Raw genomic sequence first — 20,013 nt, forward strand, 5'->3', positions numbered from 1 at the left:
ATTTGATTGTGTTTATTTTTACACAGCATTATATTTTGACCTCATCTGAGAATTGTAGCTATATCTAGTGCAATATACATAATATACATTGTCCCTGTTGAGTAAACAAATAACATATATTAGGATGTGGCTACACGCCCAGTGATCGTGACTGCTTGTTGCTCCATCGCTTTTATTTGTATCGTAGAATTCATCTTGTCAAGGTGTGTTAAATGCACATACACATGTTCGCATACGTGTGAACACACACCCATTGAACAGGCGACTAACCGCAATTCATCACACAGACCTATAACATCCGAGGCACGGCACCACCTTACTTGCTCTCCCTGTCATGATAACCATAGCAACCCTGTCCTCCCTCCCTTGGCTCCCTCATTGGCTGAAGGGGCGTCATGGTTACACGAATGCAGCAAAGAATCTGAATGAGCTCAATGACACTCGGCTCGGGCTCTTCTTAATACTGCCCTTCACAACATCACACACACACACACACACACACACACACACACACACACACACACACACACACACACACACACACACATATGTACACATAAAAATGCTCTGAGGGATGACATGGAGAGGGAGAAAAGTGTGTGGTGCTGGTACCTGAGGGCACTACATCAATAATAACAGGCGCTAGCTTAGAGATAAGACTGATATATAAGTGACATTTACTGAAAATATCCTTTATAATGAACACACACACACACACACACACAGACACACACACACACACACGTATATGACTCAGAGGTCGCATTAACCGAATATTTTCCGTCTATGACGGAAAAATCTGAAAGCAGTCCGTCATTTTGACAGATTCGAACAAACTCGGAACAGCGCCAAAGTTTCCCCGCAGCGAGGCTCCGGTGTTATGGTGTTATGCATGCCCGCCAAAAAGGAAATGATACCGTTTCCAAACCTAACTTTGCCGTACAAATCATTGAAATGTCTGTGAGTTTTGGCTTTACACTGTGCGCGCTCCCGCGAGGTGCAGTGGGCATGCATAACACGGCGCTAACAGTTGACAGCGTGCTCTTCACCCCCCCGTCAGAGTTGTGTAAAGGCCGATGGGTAATACTGGATTTTGACGGAAATGTTACGATCCTGTCCGTCAAATTGACGGGCAGCGAAAAAGTCTAGCGCAACCTCTGATATGACTACAGGCTATGATTAGACTTTAAGCATACTTTCAGATACGATATGTTTCTTGATAGTGGTTGAAGATTTGAAGGACATTTTGTGTGTGTGTGTGAGGGGAGTGCTTAGGGCAGTGGGTCATTATTGTGTTGTGTTGTGTGTATGAGTGTTAGTTAATACGTTTCTCAATGCATCATGTCCGCCTTCGTGAGCATGAATGTAATTTTTGAAGAGAGGGTTAATTGAAGCGTAGTGGATCAATACACCGTATTGTAAGGCAGGCGTCTAGACTGGCTTTGGATCAGATGTCTTACAGTTTTGCCTCACAGGGTCCCCGCTGGGCATAAAGAGAGCATTATGACACACACACTCTCACACATACACACAATTCAAATAAGGGGTCTATCTGTAGTCCAATTAAAAGCCACTCAGCCTTCATGAGCGGCAGTAAATTCTCTGACTCGCACAAACTGTCCTGTCTCGTCTGTCACCGTTTAATTTATCTATTTATATCATCACCAATAAAACATGCACTGTGTTTCACCTGCCTCTAAAGAACTCGCTCTGCATATCTCTGTCACTTTTTTTTCACAAACTAGTAGGTGCAATCACAAAGTCCATTTTGATAGAGACCCATAATCCACACATAAACGCACCAATATTTAGCCCTTTGTCTTTGCACACATGCAATAACGTGTGTAAGCTGGCAAGTGCATGTTAATGTGTCTGTCATTAGTTGTGTAAGTGGTGACAGAAACTTGGCAGGCCCAGACCGTACAGACAATCTTATTCAGACACTCTCATTGCCTCAGGGGGCTGAAACAAAAGGATATCGATTTTTACATTTGGGCCAAGAACAAGAGAGTGGCGAAAGAGGTGGATAGATGGAAAGAAGGAGAGGGTGAGAGGGAAGAGGAGAGAGATTTAAAAGGTGATCTCTCACTTGAACTGCCAAAGCATTTGGCCGCTGCTGGTGTCTGCAAAGTGGGTCTTATGAGTTATAAAAATCCCACCACATTTTTGAAGCGCAAAAATAAGGATATGGTTGGCAACATTTGATATGTTGTTTTTCCTGCTTTCAGTATATCCCATGAGAAAATACAAATGAGTTAAATCTACTAACAAATACTGCCTGCAAAATCTGACATTTTTCCTCTATGCTAGAGAGTGCAACTGTTTAAAACTATTTATCCAGAATATAAAGCTGGGTTTCATTATTAGTATTGACCCTGGACAATGTACTTATATTGAAGTGTAGGTTATTCTTTCACAGCTAAAACTACAGTTCACAGCTATTTTAAGTATCATCTCATTTTGAAATAGGAATAGACTACCACAGATAGGCTCAAATGTATTGCGAAATGATTAATACATAGTTGGTTGTTGTTGTTCTACATGTTTCTTGTCAGCATTTACCAGGAAAAGACATCAACCTTATCTTTAATACTCAGTAATGCCCACAGTTGTATTATGTCCTCTGCAGAGACAGGGAATTTATCCCAATAATATAAGTGTTCAAAACCGATTTATAAACAAGTACGCCATCTCAGGTTAACCAGTGTACACGGCAGAAATCTTCTCTGAACCCAAGGGAAAAAAAGGAAAAAAACATGTTACTATGATTGTCTGTCTTTGCTTTTCTCTTTTATTTGTCTTCAAATAACCCTGAAATAATGACACGACACGGCTCGGTGGAAAATATGGAGTGCTTGCTGCTGTGGGTCCTCAAGCTAAACTGTCTTTGTTTAAACTAATCCTTACTAAGTATAAACAGCATGATTTGCATATGTCGACTTATTCTCTAGACGTTGATGCAAATACCTTGGACTGAAACTCATCTTCTGGTGTTAAAGCAAATCTCTTAGTGTTTGTGTGGCTGCTTGTGAGCACATCCTATGTCAGTGTGTACGTGTGTGTGTGTGTGTGTGTGTGTGTGTGTGTGTGTGTGTGTGTGTGTGTGTGTGTGTGTGTGTGTGTGTGTGTGTGTGTGTGTGTGTGTGTGTGTGTGTGTGTGTGTGTGTTTAGGAGAGGATCTGTGTCCCTCTGGGTGTACAGTATCTCATCATTTAAAGTAAATCATCTGTGCACATGCATGTCAGTAGCAGTGAACACTTACATGCTTGGGTGTGTGTATGTGTGTGTGTGTGTGTTTTCCTCACAACAGTATGATTGACAGTAGCCATTAATAGGATTAAGTCCAAGTGGGCCAGCGCTCCCTGTTGGAGTCTTGAAAGCCCACCATCACAGGGGAGAGGAGGAAACATACAGACTGCCTACTGGGGTGGCATCTGCATTGTGTGCATGTGTGTGTGCAGTGAGAATGTGTGTGTGTGAGAGAGAAAGCATGAATATCTAGAGAAAGATATTAATGTATACTGCAATAAGATAGAAGATATGTGTAAATGAGCAAAGTGTTTCCTTGGTTTTGCAGCTGCTGTGTTTGGAGCAACTACTTTTCCTACAGGGTCGGCATTAACATAGCTGTTGCTGGGGCTGCTACACTCACAGACTATATTGCATGCATCCATGAACTAATTGATGTTGGGCTTATTCTGTGCACCCAGGCAGTCTGACCCTGTGTGTGTGTGTGTGTGTGTGTGTGTGTGTGTGTGTGTGTGTGTGTGTGTGTGTGTGTGTGTGTGTGTGTGTGTGTGTGTGTGTGTGTGTGTGTGTGTGTGTGTGTGTGTGTGTGTGTGTGTGTGTGAGAGCCATTACTTCATTTCTGGTTGTTTGCATACAAAGTCAATCTAAACTTGAAGAAGTAAACTTGTACAATTTGTTTTCTGAGAAGATATTAGGAAGACTAGAACGTTTTTTTTATAATAAGCCTTTATCTTAGCTGATTTATCATAGTTAGACCAGCACAGGTGTTACTAATGACATTAAAGATGGCTCTGTTCTATCCAAGCATCCCAGTTAGCCATGACAGTGTGACAGTGAGCCAGGAGGAACAATACCATGTAAATTGATATCAGACATCGTAAATTGTATAATTCACACCTGTCCTTCTCCTTCTTTGACATGTCAAAAACCCTTACATGAATAATGGCTTCGCTTTGAGGATGATAGTGTTGCCTGCAGTTTGCGTGGCTTACGTTAAGCTATTTATAGATAATCATTATACCCTGCAACAGTAGGCTGCCTACAAGTTCAAACCCAACATCTTGGGTGCCCTGATACCTTTAATGGGCGCCCCATGTCCTTGCCACAACAGCTTTTTTGTATTTCCATCAGTTCAGGTATATAATAAGTAATTTATCTTAAAGGTGGGGTAGGTAAGTTTGAGAAACCGGCTCGAGATCGCTAGAATTTGAAAATACACAACCGGAGAGAATCTGCCACTTCCTTACAGAGCCCCTCCTCCAACACACACGAACGCGCACATGACCAATGAGGGCACGAGATAAGTTTGTGCACAGATGGAAGGCTGACAGGCAGGTAGGCCATCCAGTTATTTTAGCCGGGCCGGCTAAAATGATTGGTCGTGCTTTTTACAGTACTACGGCTTCCACAGATGACATTTTTGTTTGGATTTTTTGCCAAAGCACTTAAGATATTCATTGATATCAGGATATTAAGAGCATTCCATGGAATATAACAAAAAGTGTATCTCGAGCCGGTTTCTCAAACTTACCTACCCTACCTTTAATGTTAAAGTAACTTTCCAACACCCGAGAGGACTTGTGATCAAATGTATAAAGAAAGAATGTTTATGTTCTTCAAATGCTGATTTGTATGTATTAATTAGATTATAAATGTATGTACATCTAAAGTCTTAAAAATACTTTTTACGGCATGTCCTTGCAGGGGACAATGGGATTTGCTTCCTATCATCTTTAACCATTCCTCAGGAAACAGAGCACTGAGCGGATAAAAAAGATTATGTTAAAAATTATTGAGGAAGAGCCAGATATTGTTCTTTCACGGGATAAGGAGGATAAGAAGCAAGCAGTAGAGCAATTGTAAAAAAAATATATTTATATTCATCATCAGTATTTATCAAATTATTTAAAAAAATAATATAAACCAAAATAGTTTTTTGCAATTATATAAAAAAACTAAATAGTTAGATATTTTTTCTAATCAGGTTTTATATTACGGAGCAAACATATTTAAAACACCATACAACAATTGCAGTTCAACAAAACAGCACTTAAAGCAGCCTCAATGTTGTGTACTTGTGCACTGTGTGTGGTCTTTCACTTACCAATGGCAATGGGAGCAAACAAGGTGAAGACGAAGAGCAGGCATCTGGTCCACATGACGTCTGAGGGTGACCGGGAAGTAAATATGGAGGTACTTCCTGCTGAGCCCAGACGGTGTTGTGGTGAGCTGTTTTTCTCACAGCTCAGTGTTCCTGACACCATACAGGCCTGCAAATAAACAGAGAGGATGTGTTCACTTGGATGCCACGTCTAAACACGGTGCCTTATCTTCGTGTATTAGGAATATATAAGCTATCACAATAGACAGTATTTGCCCTTCTACATTTCTTAGCTCCTTATGCAATTATCTTTAGCAACCATTAAACATCTAATGAGTGAATTCGCTATTAAAGTTTGTTTTTTCGACATTTCCTAAACAGTTTTCCCAGCTTCATATCAGACAACCAACTGCAAATTGCATCTGTGAAATATATCCTTCAAGCAACAATGGATCTTACTGATCATACCGATAAAACTGCTTAAAACATTACGTTTAAAAAGTGAATGGAAGTAAACTATTTATCTGATATACAGTTACTATATATACTCATTGTAGATTAATGCCTTAACAAACAGCCCTTCACTTAGGTCAATGCAGCTTCCTCTAGGCATGCCATAGTAGACTAGACACTAATCAATAATTATCTTAAACGATGCTGAGAGAAATACAAAGAGCATGGAATGATTAAGAAGGATTATAATAATAACACAAAGGATCCATACCGGCTATATGAAACAACTTTTTAAAGTATGAAGAATAGGTATAATATGAGAAAAGTCAAATCAGATTTAGGGTTGAGTGGTGGTGAACAGTGCCTTCCTATATAGAATATTTACAAGTGTTCTATATTTAGACATGTCAATCAATAGAAAGTAACTAAGGTCGATAACCATCAAACTGATCCCTTCATTATACATTGTTACAGAGTAGATTTCAAACATTTACATTATGATATTTCTACTCCCACACACATTAGTTAAGCCCCTGTCACACTGTCCCGAAATTGACACCAGATGGACACACGAATATGGAATTGTGAATTTCGCACGAAGATGGTCCCGATTTTGGTCAACAGCCAAGCAACCCCCGAAGCAAGTACGATGCCTACAGAAGGTCACACGATGGCACCCGAAACAACACACGGAAATATGGTCGTAGACTTTACTGATGATTTAGAATGTATCCAGACTCAACGTAAGAGCTTGTGCCTCTTCGGGGGGTGCTAACATTTAAACATACACTTTATTCTTTACTTTCTCCGTCTTTATATGTAGATTAGAAGTTATTACTTATCTCTGTCATGTTGTTTCCATAGCAACAACAACTTCCTGTCAACAGCGTAAACTCACCTTCAAAATAAAAGCATCTAAATAAAACAGGAAGTTAACCTAAATTACCTTTAAGATATACAACTGCAACGAAAGTAACAAAAACAATGTAATATCCTTTTCAGTTTCACAGAACACAAATTGGGTTATTTACATAATATGTTTACATGATTTTGTTGTGCAATAAATGCAATCTTGATGTCATCGTACTATAATACGATGGCTACACAACGGCATTGCGAGGGCTTCACGTAGTCGTGTTGCCTTCCTAAGACAATCGGGCAGCTTCTTGTTTCCTTCGTATTGTCTTCGTGAGGCGAAAAATGCCCGATGGCACCGATGATCAGACGAAGATGACACAATTTGACAAGATGCACTCACGAGTGCCTTACAAAGGGCAAAATGGACACACGAATTCAACACGAAAATGAACCTTCGCAAGGTCCTTCTGCAATTTTTTGGCATGCCAGAGATTTTGCCACCGCTCACGAAGTTGCTGCCGGAGCCTGAGAAACTCCACCGGCGGCCATACGATGGATTAAGATGCCCTCATGAATGGCCCGATGTTGTTACGATCAGAGCCGAATTTGAACATTTCCTTTATCGTGTGTCCATCTGGTGTCAATTTCGGGACAGTGTGACAGGGGCTTTAGGGATTTCATTAAGTTATTCTTCCTTTTTCTAATGATTTAAGTGTCCTAAATTATCTCACATTAAGCTCTAACTGGTTCTAATGCACAAAAACACATATTTCTGTAGCATTTATAGCTCCAAAACAGCCGAAATGATACTGAATAAACACTAACAATAACGGTAAACAATAGACCATATGCAGATTAATTAAAATCTGTAAAGGAAATGTAATACTAAACGCTTTTAGAGAAACACAACAAGTTGGTGCCTAATGCCGGCATAATGATGCTTCTGCCTGTATTAGGTTTCACTTCACTTGAAATTCCGCATCAGCATCAAAGTGTGAAATGTATTGATGTTCCAATCTAATTGTTCATTTCATGGTCTATCAGCGATAAACAATTAATAAGAGCATGGTCTCAAAGATTAGATATAGCAGTGACAGACTGGTAGGCACCATGTCTCTGTCTTTTTCTAAACTGATTAAGCTGACCAGAATTGTTCAATCACACGCTCTTTCGCCCACTCGATCAACCGACAATTAACTCAATATCCTTCTTCACTCCAAAAATAATATTTTTACTATGAAAAACTATTAGATTTATGCATATTATCTGTAAAAGGCGGAGGTGTATGTTGTTCTCATATTTTAATGCTTCACAAGTGTCATTGAATCACCTTTTGTCCTTTCGCAATCAACATAGTTGATGTTAAATAAACATAATTTTTCATGGGAGTAGTTCAAAGGTAACAGCAGTTCTGTTTTGTGCCTAAATGTTTAGTGTTCTCAAGGGAACTCATACCCAGCCAAGTAGCATTTGTGTGTATGTGTGTCACACTGAGAAATAGGGACTGCAGAAATGTGCAACAGCCGGGGACAGATGGAGTAAAGCTGACAGCCAGAGCCATGGGAAATACATCATGTGTAACAGAGACTATTGATCAGTGTGACCATATCATTTTGGCCCAGCAGAGACTAAGACAATAGCCAGCTATCTCCATCATGCCATGCTGTGATGGTGAATATCTGCTTTGGCACAGCGTTGCCCTTAGATATTTTTGGAAAGCTACAACTATTGCTATTAGAATGCCAGATTTTCAGAATGACGCAGACCTTTCCATAACCACCAGAGACGTACAAGATATGCATAATGCATCTTCTGAACATCTACAATGACAAAAAGCCTCATGCTGCAGACAGGACAGAGAGACATATATACCCAGAGGCACATGTACACTGCAGCTCTGAATCTCTGGAAACAGACCCATACCAGAGACAATCACTATGATAATAGCTGTGTAGTCATCTGGGGCTTTTATTGACTATGTTCTTTTTGGGTTGTCAAAATAAATCTTTGAAATTGGAAATCTATTTGAAATTGTTGTGATAAAAACAAACAGGCTGAAATGTATTTTAGCCAAGTGATTGTAGGAAAACAATTGGCATGCCAGCATAAAATAGGCAAATACCATTTTATCCAGTCAGTTCATTTTAATATTCTGGAATTAAAATGTTAAGCTCTGAATACTAACAAATATATATCTGTATTGACTAAAAAGTAATTATTTGGTTCATGTTCAAAATACAACCTTTGATCTATTGACAGAAAACAATTAACGGCTACTCTCGAAAGGCTTACCAAAAGCTGAAGCACGCTTTTTATCTAACATTGCTTTTCACAAGTTTAACATCTAACAACACTTATGCTATTGTGAGAAAAAACATGGACATGCTGTGCATCTTCAATGTTTGAAGTTTCTTTTATTTTCATGTGACATCAATTCAACCAGTTTGGTGTCTTGACATACAAAATACATTTCTCAATAACGTACTGGTCAAAATCTTAATCCAACAACTTTCTTTCTTTCCAACTGTCTACAAAATACCCTCAAATGCTGCCCTTACAAATGTATTCAACTTTTCTCGACATAAGGAGCTGCAACTGATTTGATGGATAGTGCATCCATAATGGCACCAGATTGATAGTATCACAATAGATAGACTTTTTTCTTCCTTCCGCTTAAACAACTCAACAAGCTGCCCCATTTTGATTGATTTGTCCCTAACCCGGTTGAACATGAGCAATCTGACCAGCTGTCCCCATCTAGACACAGGAGGCATATGCTGACATATGGCAGGACGCCACCAGCCACAGCATTCCACTGTTCCATAATTCAAAAGCTATTCCATCACCCCGTATGCTGCGCCACCATCTCACCCATCAGTTAATTAACCCTATCATTTTCCACCATGCTCAGGATGTCTCAACCAGACAATAATTGTGTTACCGCCTTGAGCGATCCAGGAAGAATCGAAACTCAAATCACTCAAGTTATGTTCATTATTCAGCAGGGCGACATACTCCCATATGTTTGGATAATGACGTTAAAACATGTTCCATCTACAGAGTCCTTATTGCATAGACAATAGTGATCGCCTTAAGCATTTCCCACTTTCTCTAACCTGTTTCCTTCCATTATCTTAATGTGTTCGTTGTTTAATATATTATGAATAAACAGGCTGATGCTAATTAAAGAACATATGCGTTGCGTTTACACCTTGTATTATCACACGTTCGCATATGGTTTGGCAAACATACTATGCTCCATCTGAACCCACTTACGGTTAAAACTATGAAATTATGTAGCTTTTTATTTTAAATCAATTCTATATTTCTGATCTTGAGCTAGTTACATCCCACGAGGACCGCCCTGGCAGATAAGCAGCATCTGCATAAAACTGAGCAAAACATCAACTAATAAGCAGGATCAGACAAAAACAAATGGCCGTCCAGATCAAAGTCCTTTACCTGCTGTTTGCATCCATCTCTGCCCCAGTCCGATCTGCTCGGTAGACGGCAATTAATTATTCCAGAAATATAAACATTCTTTTTTTTCTTCTTTTCAGACTGTTTTGCCAACAAACTTCGTAGCGTATAAGACTCACAACATCTGTGACACAATATACTTTAAGATTAGATTTGAAGTTTAATCTTTTAAAATGCAGTTCATTATTATTTCAATGACTACCTATTATTTAGGGCACCACACTGGGACAGTTTTGTTCCCAGAAGTCACTTGGTTTCTGTGTTTTATATTTTCCTGCCCTGAAACTACTTTTCCTACAGGGTCGGCATTAACATAGCTGTTGCTGGGGCTGCTACACTCACAGACTATATTGCATGCATCCATGAACTAATTGATGTTGGGCTTATTGTGTGCACCCAGGCAGTCTGACCCTGTGAGTGTGTGTGTGTGTGTGTGTGTGTGTGTGTGTGTGTGTGTGTGTGTGTGTGTGTGTGTGTGTGTGTGTGTGTGTGTGTGTGTGTGTGTGTGTGTGTGTGTGTGTGTGTGTGTGTGTGTGTGTGTGTGTGTGCATAGTCCCCTAACGAGAGAGTCCTGCCTGTCACAGCACCCCTCATTCGGGGATTCTCTCTTTCACTAATGAGTGCTGACCGGACTGGGCTACCATGTCAACGCACGGCACGCACAAATGCACGTGCATGCGCCCTCACACACACCACCACATTCACACACACACACATGCTTATCACTAGGAGACCAGATGCCCTACACTCCCTCAGCCTCCAGGCAGAGTCTAAAATATGTCCATGCTGCCATAGTAGTCTACCCTGTGCATATTCCTAAAATAATATTATGTGAACGTGTGTAAAGGACAAAAAAGTGATTCTAATTTTAGTATTTTTCATTCTTATCTGTAACAGTAAATGTTCTCCTTAATAAGAGTGGAAACAAATGGGGTTATTGAATTGTGAAGGTTTTGAAATACAACATGCGTATCATAAGAAAAACACCTACATTTGAAGAAATTATGTTCAAGATATTTGTTGATGAAGTACAGTCAACAGGCAAAATGTGATGTTTTTGGAAAGCAATACAAATGCACTGATGCATATACCTTTTAATTGTTTTAATATGAATTTAGGTATACCAATTTGTTATGCAGGCGGCTATAACTGCACTGGAAGAACCTCTGCAGTTTATGCATTCTTTTTTCCCCTGGCTATTTTCTCCATTTAGTTTTTCTTCACCCTGTTCTTTTTCTTCCCTCGCTTTAGTCTCTTCAGTTGTTCATTCTTTGCTCTGTTGGAGAGAACTCTGAGCGGAACAAAGCTCAGGGGGCCATGCAACGTGTTCAGTAAAATGGCATGTGTCCGCCGAGCTACGGTAAATTACCTCCAGTTGGCTTGCTAGGGTAGGTTTAACCACTATGGCCCATTTGTGTATGTGTGGTGTGTTGTGCGTGTGTGTGCGTGTGTGGTGTGTGCGATGGAGTAGGATGGAATGAGGCTGTGTGGGTGACAGAGTGTGTGAGTGGGTATGGGTAGTGTGGCAAATTATCATCAGCGCAGGTGGCAGGCTGGGAGAATTTTGATTACTGACCATATATATATATATATATATATATATCCCCCCCCACACACACACACACACACACTCACTCACACACACCAACACAACTTCAGGTAGCTAATTTGCAGAAATCAGCTGAAGAGATGACTAATCAGGATGCGATCTGGTGGGAGTCTGGCCTTTTGACCTGTAATGAGACACAAGACGCAAAACAACCGGCACACACTTATGAGCACAATGCAAACAACACACACAAATACGACATGCATACACACACTAAGATGAGTGATTTTAAGTAGAAGGCCTGCCCTCGTAATTGCCCTGTGCTGATGATGCCGATACTGATTAGCGGCGACTGGCCCCTGCGGTGGTGACTAGAGGCTTCTGGGTAGCATATTGTCAACCCACAACAATATGAAGTCTTGACATGTCAGCCACAACATGTATCCGTACTGTTGCATGTTGGGGTGTTTTGGGATGGGGGTAGTGCCCATACAAGCCCCCTCGGAGCACATTAAAATCACAATTAAGAACGAGTTGATGTCACATGTTTGTGCTGACCAAATCGTAACTCAACAGGACAAACACGCATGTCAGCTTGTGCCTCTCATTTTCAATCTATACATTCGGCCGGTCGGTACAGCCAGATGCAGTATGGCTGCACCCACTGGCTGTTTTTCTAACAGGCATAGGATAGACACACAGGCGAGTGCACATGTGTGTATGTGACTGTGAGTGGGTGGGTGAGGGGGTGGGTTCACTGTAGGAATGTGCACAAATTGTCCCCATTGCCCTAAAGATAAGGTGGCCTGCCTGGCAATATATTTCATACGCGCTGGTTGTAAATCCTTTGTGTGGCTTCACAGCAAAGAACTGCAGAGAGTAAGCCCTTAAAGGTATGGTCACCACCCCACCATCAGTGTCACATTTGGTCATTGTGGTTTTCAAATCAAGGTCCTCTGTGAGAAAATAATGGCAGTATTATTAAGTACTCTGTCTAGTCATATGTCGTATAATGGTTGATGTCTTACCGCCCCTATTTGTTGGTTATTACATTTCCATTAGGCCTTTTCATAGCTTTTTTCAAAATATATTTTCAATGAATCTTTCATTCAATTTGTATATGATATGATCGAGTATAATGAACTTGGATGAGCAGAGCAAGGCTGTATGTAAACTCTTTTGCAAAAAGCCTGAGAAACATTTATACTTTAAAGAGATGTATCCCTTTAAAAGAATTTCCACACTAAAATAGTTCAAAGCTTTTGGCTGCGCACCTCATCCTCTTCCTCCGTGTTAGACATTCTATGCCCGTCAGAAAAACTGCGTCTGGGGGAGGCTCTGGCTTTGACCGGACCACTGCTGTTTCCGCATGGCTGCCTCTGGCTGCTCTGAGGACGCTCCCAGAAATCCGATGCACTGAAACCACCCTGAAAATCAACCGACGACGACCTCGTCTGTAAGGCACTGCTGTTTTGATTCCTCACTGCCTGGCGGCTAGACAGACACCATGCTCTGCTCTGCTCTGAACTTTCTAATGCTCCAGTCCAATCAACTCTACACTGCATCGCTCCCTCCTGAGACAAGACGGCTAAGGCAAGGACGTGAGAGGGAGAATAGAGTGAGGAATAGTGGAGAACAAGAGACAAGAGAGGAGGGGAGGGGAGGGGAGGGGAAATGAAGGATATTAGACAAGGAAGAAGTTAAACAAGGAGAAGCATAGATGAGGTCAGGAAAATGGCTGAGGATGATAGAGATGGAAAGATGGGATAAAGGATGAGATACAAAGGGATGGAGACAGAGAATGGGGGGAGGCAGCGAGAGAGTGGGAGTGCCAAGAGAAATCAGAGAGAGCCGAGGAGAATCTTAAAGCGAGTTAATAACCTTAGGCATTTAACTTTTTCCTCCCTATACCGTCAAATACTTAAACAAAGATTGGTTAATGTAATAGGACATTTGTAATTAAATGACAATGCAAATATATTTTCAAAAGAGCAGAAACTGAGTTGGAATCTGACTTTTCGACATTTGTTCCATAATAAAATGATTATGCTATAAAAATGTACATTTAAAATAAAAAACACGTAAAACTGACAACTGAACTCCAACTAGTTTTGAGCGCTTTACTATTAGCAAGGATTTCTCCAATCTGATTTCTATCTTTGTCAAATCTATGTTGAGGCAACACCATTATACCAATTATGTTTACAATTCAGAAAAAAGAGGAACATCAGATATAAATATATATTGCAGGTCTCCCTTGAAAAAGAGATCAATGATCTCAATGGGATACAACCTGGATAAATAAAGGTTTGAAATGAAATGAAATGAAATAAAGGTTTTGCTAAATGCTAACTAGCATAATTACAATGCCCTTTAGATTGTCCTTCCAGAGTGCAATATTTGCATTTATTTACTACTTTTTTTGTTTGCCTTCACCCTTAACAACCTTTTTTTTCTTTACTATTTGTGTATGTATTTAGCCTTCTGCTAGTGTTAGGCACTAAAGTATTTAATTATTATAATTATAAGCAAATTCCATTGTCGCAAAAAATGTTTAATAGCTATTAACATTTGTCATGATAGAGAGGGCTGATTCGTGCATGACTAGTTAGCTAATGAAAAAGCAAGGAAAGCAAAGCATAAATAAATAAATGAATGCGTAAAAATCCACCAAATGTTGCCCATAAAAATATGCACGACACACAGTAATACATATTCCCACACACGCATGTGAGGCCTTTCAAATATGCGTGGCATTGCACCCAAGTAACCCATAAGGGGGAAGTTAATGGTTTACAAAACTGCCTCTGATGCAATCAATTATGTCAGCGAGAGATGCAGTGATGTTGATTCCACTGCCACTGCTGTTGTTTTCCTCCCTTTGATTCATCTGTCTTCTCCTTCATGCCACCCTTTCTCTCCCCCACCGCCATCTCCCTCTCTTCCTCTCTGTCACTGTGCTGTGAACCCAGTACTGTCACAATGGATCCGTCAAAGCCGTGCCTTAAAGCCAGCAGCAGAGAGAGGCAAAGTTTGTGTGTGCGCGATTGTGTTTGTGAGAGAGAATGATAAAGTTGTCCTGTACAGTACAGAGAACAGCCACCTCAGCAGTGAGTGATGCTGCATCAAGACAAACATGGCCTAGATTTAAACCCTAATGAAAGGGACAGGCTTATAACAGGAGAATACGCTCAAATCTTTCCATTTCGCCTACTCTCGAGCTTTTTATAACATTTCAATCAATTCTTTCAGATCAGCCATCTTCCTTCATGTATTGTTATCCACAATATATATTTTTTTTATTGTGTCTTTTCTATCATGCTGCCTCCTCTGTCCCTTCTTTCATCCGCCATGTCAATCCAGCTCCCTATTTTTGCTCTGTTAAGAAGATGACACATGTTTGCCATCTTTAGGTCCTACACACTCATTGTTGTCTGTTTCAAAATAATCTCACATTAAAAGACTTAAGAATATTTGCGGGACCTAGATATTGAGACCCCTACTAAGGCGGTAGGTTTTTTTGTTCCATTTCCAAATGCAAGACTGAAAATACTTTTACAGTACACAACATGCAAACTTTCAAAGATTTTTCTGATTCAGCAGTTCAAAAAGTCCAAATGTAGATTCCACTAATTCAGTCAGAAAAAAAGTGATTCCTGCATAAAACATGAGGACCAAACCTTTGCCTCTTGCATTACAGAGCAGATATGAACTGTGTATATCAGAGTTCTGAAATATTTATTCAAAAAGGCCTTTCTGGTGCGCTTACTGGGCCCTGTTCATAACTTAATAATGCATAAGCACCAACACTGGTGTATAAATATAAAAGGAGGCACTTAGCTCTGGATTGTCTAACTGTTGAGAAAATGAGAGAGATAGGAGGAGAGTACATTCATTTGCACACTGTCACCTTGGCTCCTGTGTAAGAAAATGCGCTGTTGGACACAAAAATAAATATTTCCTTTGCAGACATAGTGGAATAAGATTAACACTACAATCTATGTGAGTCTCTTTGGCGGCTGAGCAGTGATGTGTGTAAAATGTCTCACGACAGATGTCCACAGTGATATGGGACTATTTGTCAGCAAACGATTTTGTTGGATGTTACAATTTCACTTCTCTCTCCGGAAACTAAATGGAAAATCTAAATTGAAGAAGAGATTGTTTTTCTTCAAAGCTTACCAGAATGAAAGAGACGCCGCGGTGGTGATTCAGTGCAAGAAATATACCTGGAACATTAACATATACAAATCAAGACGTATTCCCATTCCCTGTTGGGTGTAGGCTGAACTTTAGTTTTCAGCATTCTGGATCTAAAATTGGTTTGGCATATGATTGGATTAGGGTTCAAACCCTCATCAGCCTCATGGAGAAAGCTATAAATATTATTTGTATGTTATCAAACATATGTCAAAGACCTACTGTATTTTGAGTCATTTACCCCCCATTTGCATCGCATCCACTATCAGTATAATGATATTCAATGGTGTTTGAATTGCAAGCATGTAAGAAACCTCTGCTCCATGATTGCAAGGCGATGTGGTTATTTTCTGCATCGGCACAGACCACAATTGTTGCATTTTTGATCAGCTGTATTCATCACTTTTCTGAAATAGCATAAAAATGATGATACAATGAGCTCCAGCAGAATGTATGGGTGGTGATTTTGAAGCAATCAATGAAGACAGCAAAGGTAAACACAGTGCTAAATGTCAGCGATGGTGATTGCGCTGCCACAATATCATCTCAAGGCGGGAGACCCAAATAACCAAAATCAATAATCTAATCATTTCATATTCAAATCACGCACGCCAGAGGCCTGGATCCTATTGCAGTTTCATATCCCCTGTGAGCAGATGTATTCCAATCAACAAACCAGGGCGGCCAGATGCATTGAAAATACAGTAATTCAAAGGAGCGTTGGGTGGACCACAATGTTACCGTGTATTTCCATTCTGTAATAGATTTTTGAATGGTCTATCTGAGGCTGATGTTCATGCAGTGTTTCCATACTTCATACATATTACATGTTGTTGTTTCATTTTATAATGCTATTGCAATAATACCTAAAAGAGTGCTCAAAAGTGTATACATACATCTTTTCTACACTGCCATGCCACAGATAGTGGGAATGCTGATACAGCATTCCCACTATCTGTTCTTCGACGCACGAAATTCTTTATTATTCCGCCGGGTTATTTTGCGCCTCTTCTGCTTCCCCATTCCACATCGCAGAAACTCCGTTCAAACATCAAAACGTTCAGCTCGGTCGGGAATCGATGGCTATTACTTTTCTCATTCATAACTTTCATAATTCCAGAGATACATCCCATAATTCATCACATTTTTAACATGGAAGTCAATGGAGAAACTCTTCAGACTTGAAAAATCTTCATGCCACTTCCACTGCTAACTGTTCCTTCAAAAAAACCTCATTCCAACTTTAAAATGTTACACATCTTTCTGACATTATTCGTGTAACACAACTTTTAAATCTGATTCGTACTTTTAGAGATATTAAACATTGTTCAGACCTTGGTAAAGAGGCCTTCTTCAGATTTAGAGTGCGTGATGTCACAGCTAGAGTGGAGGACAGATTTAATTTTGCCTTCATATTTTCTTTTAAACCTGCCATAATTCCCAAACCCTACATTCCTGAGACATAATTTTTCATGACAAATGTAAGAAAACATCTCGTAGCTTGAAAAATTGCCTCTTGATGGCATGAAGTGACAAAAACTTTCAACATGTCTCCATTAAACCCCATTGTAAGTTCAGCCTCATCTTTCCTCACCACAGCAGCCGCACACCTTTAGTTAATCTGCCAAAAAGGCCACATTATTAACCCGAAAGTACACAAAAAGTACACTTCAGATGCTCAAGTTCCTTGACATGCTTCACGCTTTGAGATTTCACCGTTTCATTGTTACGGTTCTTCAACAAAACGTTCACATGTAAGAGGTTTATCTGTCATTCAGAACAATGAAAATGCTCTCCTCTCACTGATTACTGCACATCACCATGGAAACCTTTGATCTCTGGACACGTCGTTAGCTCAAATATAAACACCTGTGTCATGGAACACGATGATGTCATAACTCCAACTGACATGCTCAGAGCAGCAGATTTCAGATAATGGTTAACACAGCTCTACATCAAATCTGATGTTACGTAATGTGGTGTTACTATGGCAACGCATCCCTCGCCATAAAACAGCAGCAGACTTCAGATAATGGTTAATGGTCCTGCCCTCAACAGCTCTACGTCAATTATGGGGTGTCATCATATGCCGTTTCCATGGAAACACATCCCTCACCATAATATAGGATGTCGCTGTAACTCCAATGAACACGGTCCGATCGTCCCCCAAACTTCGCTTGTATATCACCGGTCCATGCCTCAACAGCTTTACGCCAAATCTGAGATCTCACCATAGGCTGTTGCCATGGAAAAGCATCCCTCGCCATAAAACACGATGTCGCTGTAGCTCCAATGGACACGGTCCGGTCGTCCCACAATCTTCACCTGTATATCACCTCTCAACAGCTTCCCATAAAAGTTACCAAGGCAACTAGGTTTGTAACGGTATGGCATAATTTACCATTAAAGGGGACCTATCATGCAAAATGCACTTTTTTATGTCTTTTATACATAAATATGTGTCCCCTGTGTGTCAGAACTCACGCAGCGTCAGAAAATAAAACCCTCTCTCTTTTCCTCCGTACCCAAATCTCTAAAAACGGGGGTACAACGGAGCTGATCCAGATTTGCGGCCGATATGGCGTAATATCAGAAATGTGGACCCACGGCACTATCAGAAACGTTGCTGTCAGAAACAATGCCCGACTGTTTTGGACGTAATATGGTCGGTGTTTACATTAGCATCGCTAACACGCTAGAGCATGTGTGTGAAGAAGCAGGAAATATATACTCACCTTGTGGTATAACCGGCAAGAGAGAAAGCCTTTGAGCTCCATACTGTTTCAGAAATAATCCTTGATAATCCATGATATGGCGTTTCATCACGGCAGTATTTAGTTTAGACAGTAGCTGCCGGGTCCCGCATGAGCTCAGCCCCCTCCTTTTTTTTCTTATCAATTTTTTTTTTTTTTTAAAGCTTTATACCCAAAATCAGCACTTTTGAAACAGGAAGTGAAATAGAGGGATATGAGTCATGGCTAGAATGGGTGATCTGTTTGTTATTTTGAGCAAAACAATTCATAGACATGTTTTTTATATATTTTTATCTGAGACCTATATGCTATTGCCTAAAAATAGCATTATAGGTGACCTTTTACATTATTGTTTTTATAGTGACAATAAAGAAATGTGAACAGAATAATAAGGATACAAGTATTGTGTAACCTGATGAAACATACATTTTTTAAATAATGTCTTGTGATTTTTAAGAGTTGACTTATGCTGAGGTTGTCTGGACCTTTCCCACTCACACTCACTTGTGTCATTTTTCATATCTTTCGGTGTAATAACCGTTATCTTTATTACAAACAAACCAGATAATTTTTCTTTTAACAATCCCAGACATCTTCACTGAAACTACATGATGCATAAAGCAATAGGATGAAAGAAAGTGTAATAAAGATTTGACATTTTACTTATTTATTTGTCCCGTATCCACCAAATACATATTTATATCTATCTTTCCAGTGCCAGCAAAAATGGACTGAACAAAGGCTTGTAGAACTTCACTAACTAATGTTGTTTTTATGGAATCTATGCCGAAGCGCCTCAATACAACAACAAATCTCTACAGTATATGCGATAGGGATAATTGAACTGGTAAACAGGCACATGGAGGGAAAACATCTGTGAGTGCATCTGCTCATCATCACACCAAGCCCGTTGGAAATCTACATGCACAATGTACTGTACTCTACTTTGCACAATTAGCACCGGTTCATAAGCAGAACAGCACAAATATGAGAAGACACAGTAGGGAAGTGATAGTAACTGCCGAAACTTGTTTTGTTTCACACAGCCTCTCACACAAATAAGATGGCTTATCCTTCAAGGAATACAGAGGCCCTAAATAGCTGCTCTCTTCCAAGTTGTTGACAAAGAGCATCTCTGTAGGCTATTCCCTGTTGTAGAGTGTGTGTCTTTGCATATGTGTGTTGTGGAGGGTGTGTGGGGGGTTGGACCACTGAACTCAGGTGGTAACGTATCTGTGTTTAGTGTGAGTCTTTGTTTATGCATTAACGTCACTGTGTATGTGTGTTTGATTAGGTTTGTGTGTGGGTGTGTTCTCCCCTGGTGCCCAGTTCAATCCAAGGAGGGAAAAAGAGGGCATAAGGGACACGCT

At 40.1% G+C, this 20,013-nt stretch overlaps 1 protein-coding gene across 1 annotated transcript in view; it reads right to left on the reverse strand.

The window, feature by feature from the left end:
* The window catches only part of adgrl3.1 (adhesion G protein-coupled receptor L3.1), a 113,363-nt gene that overhangs the window by 75,889 nt on the left and 17,461 nt on the right, over positions 1-20,013 (reverse strand). Inside the window, exon 3 of the mRNA XM_034130465.1 lies at positions 5,354-5,519. Coding sequence (XP_033986356.1) covers positions 5,354-5,513 — 160 coding nt within the window. The 5' untranslated portion in view covers positions 5,514-5,519. The remainder of the gene's footprint in view (positions 1-5,353; positions 5,520-20,013) is intronic.

The sequence above is a fragment of the Trematomus bernacchii genome, unplaced genomic scaffold, assembly GCF_902827165.1.
Source record: "Trematomus bernacchii unplaced genomic scaffold, fTreBer1.1, whole genome shotgun sequence".
Lineage (NCBI taxonomy): Eukaryota > Metazoa > Chordata > Actinopteri > Perciformes > Nototheniidae > Trematomus > Trematomus bernacchii.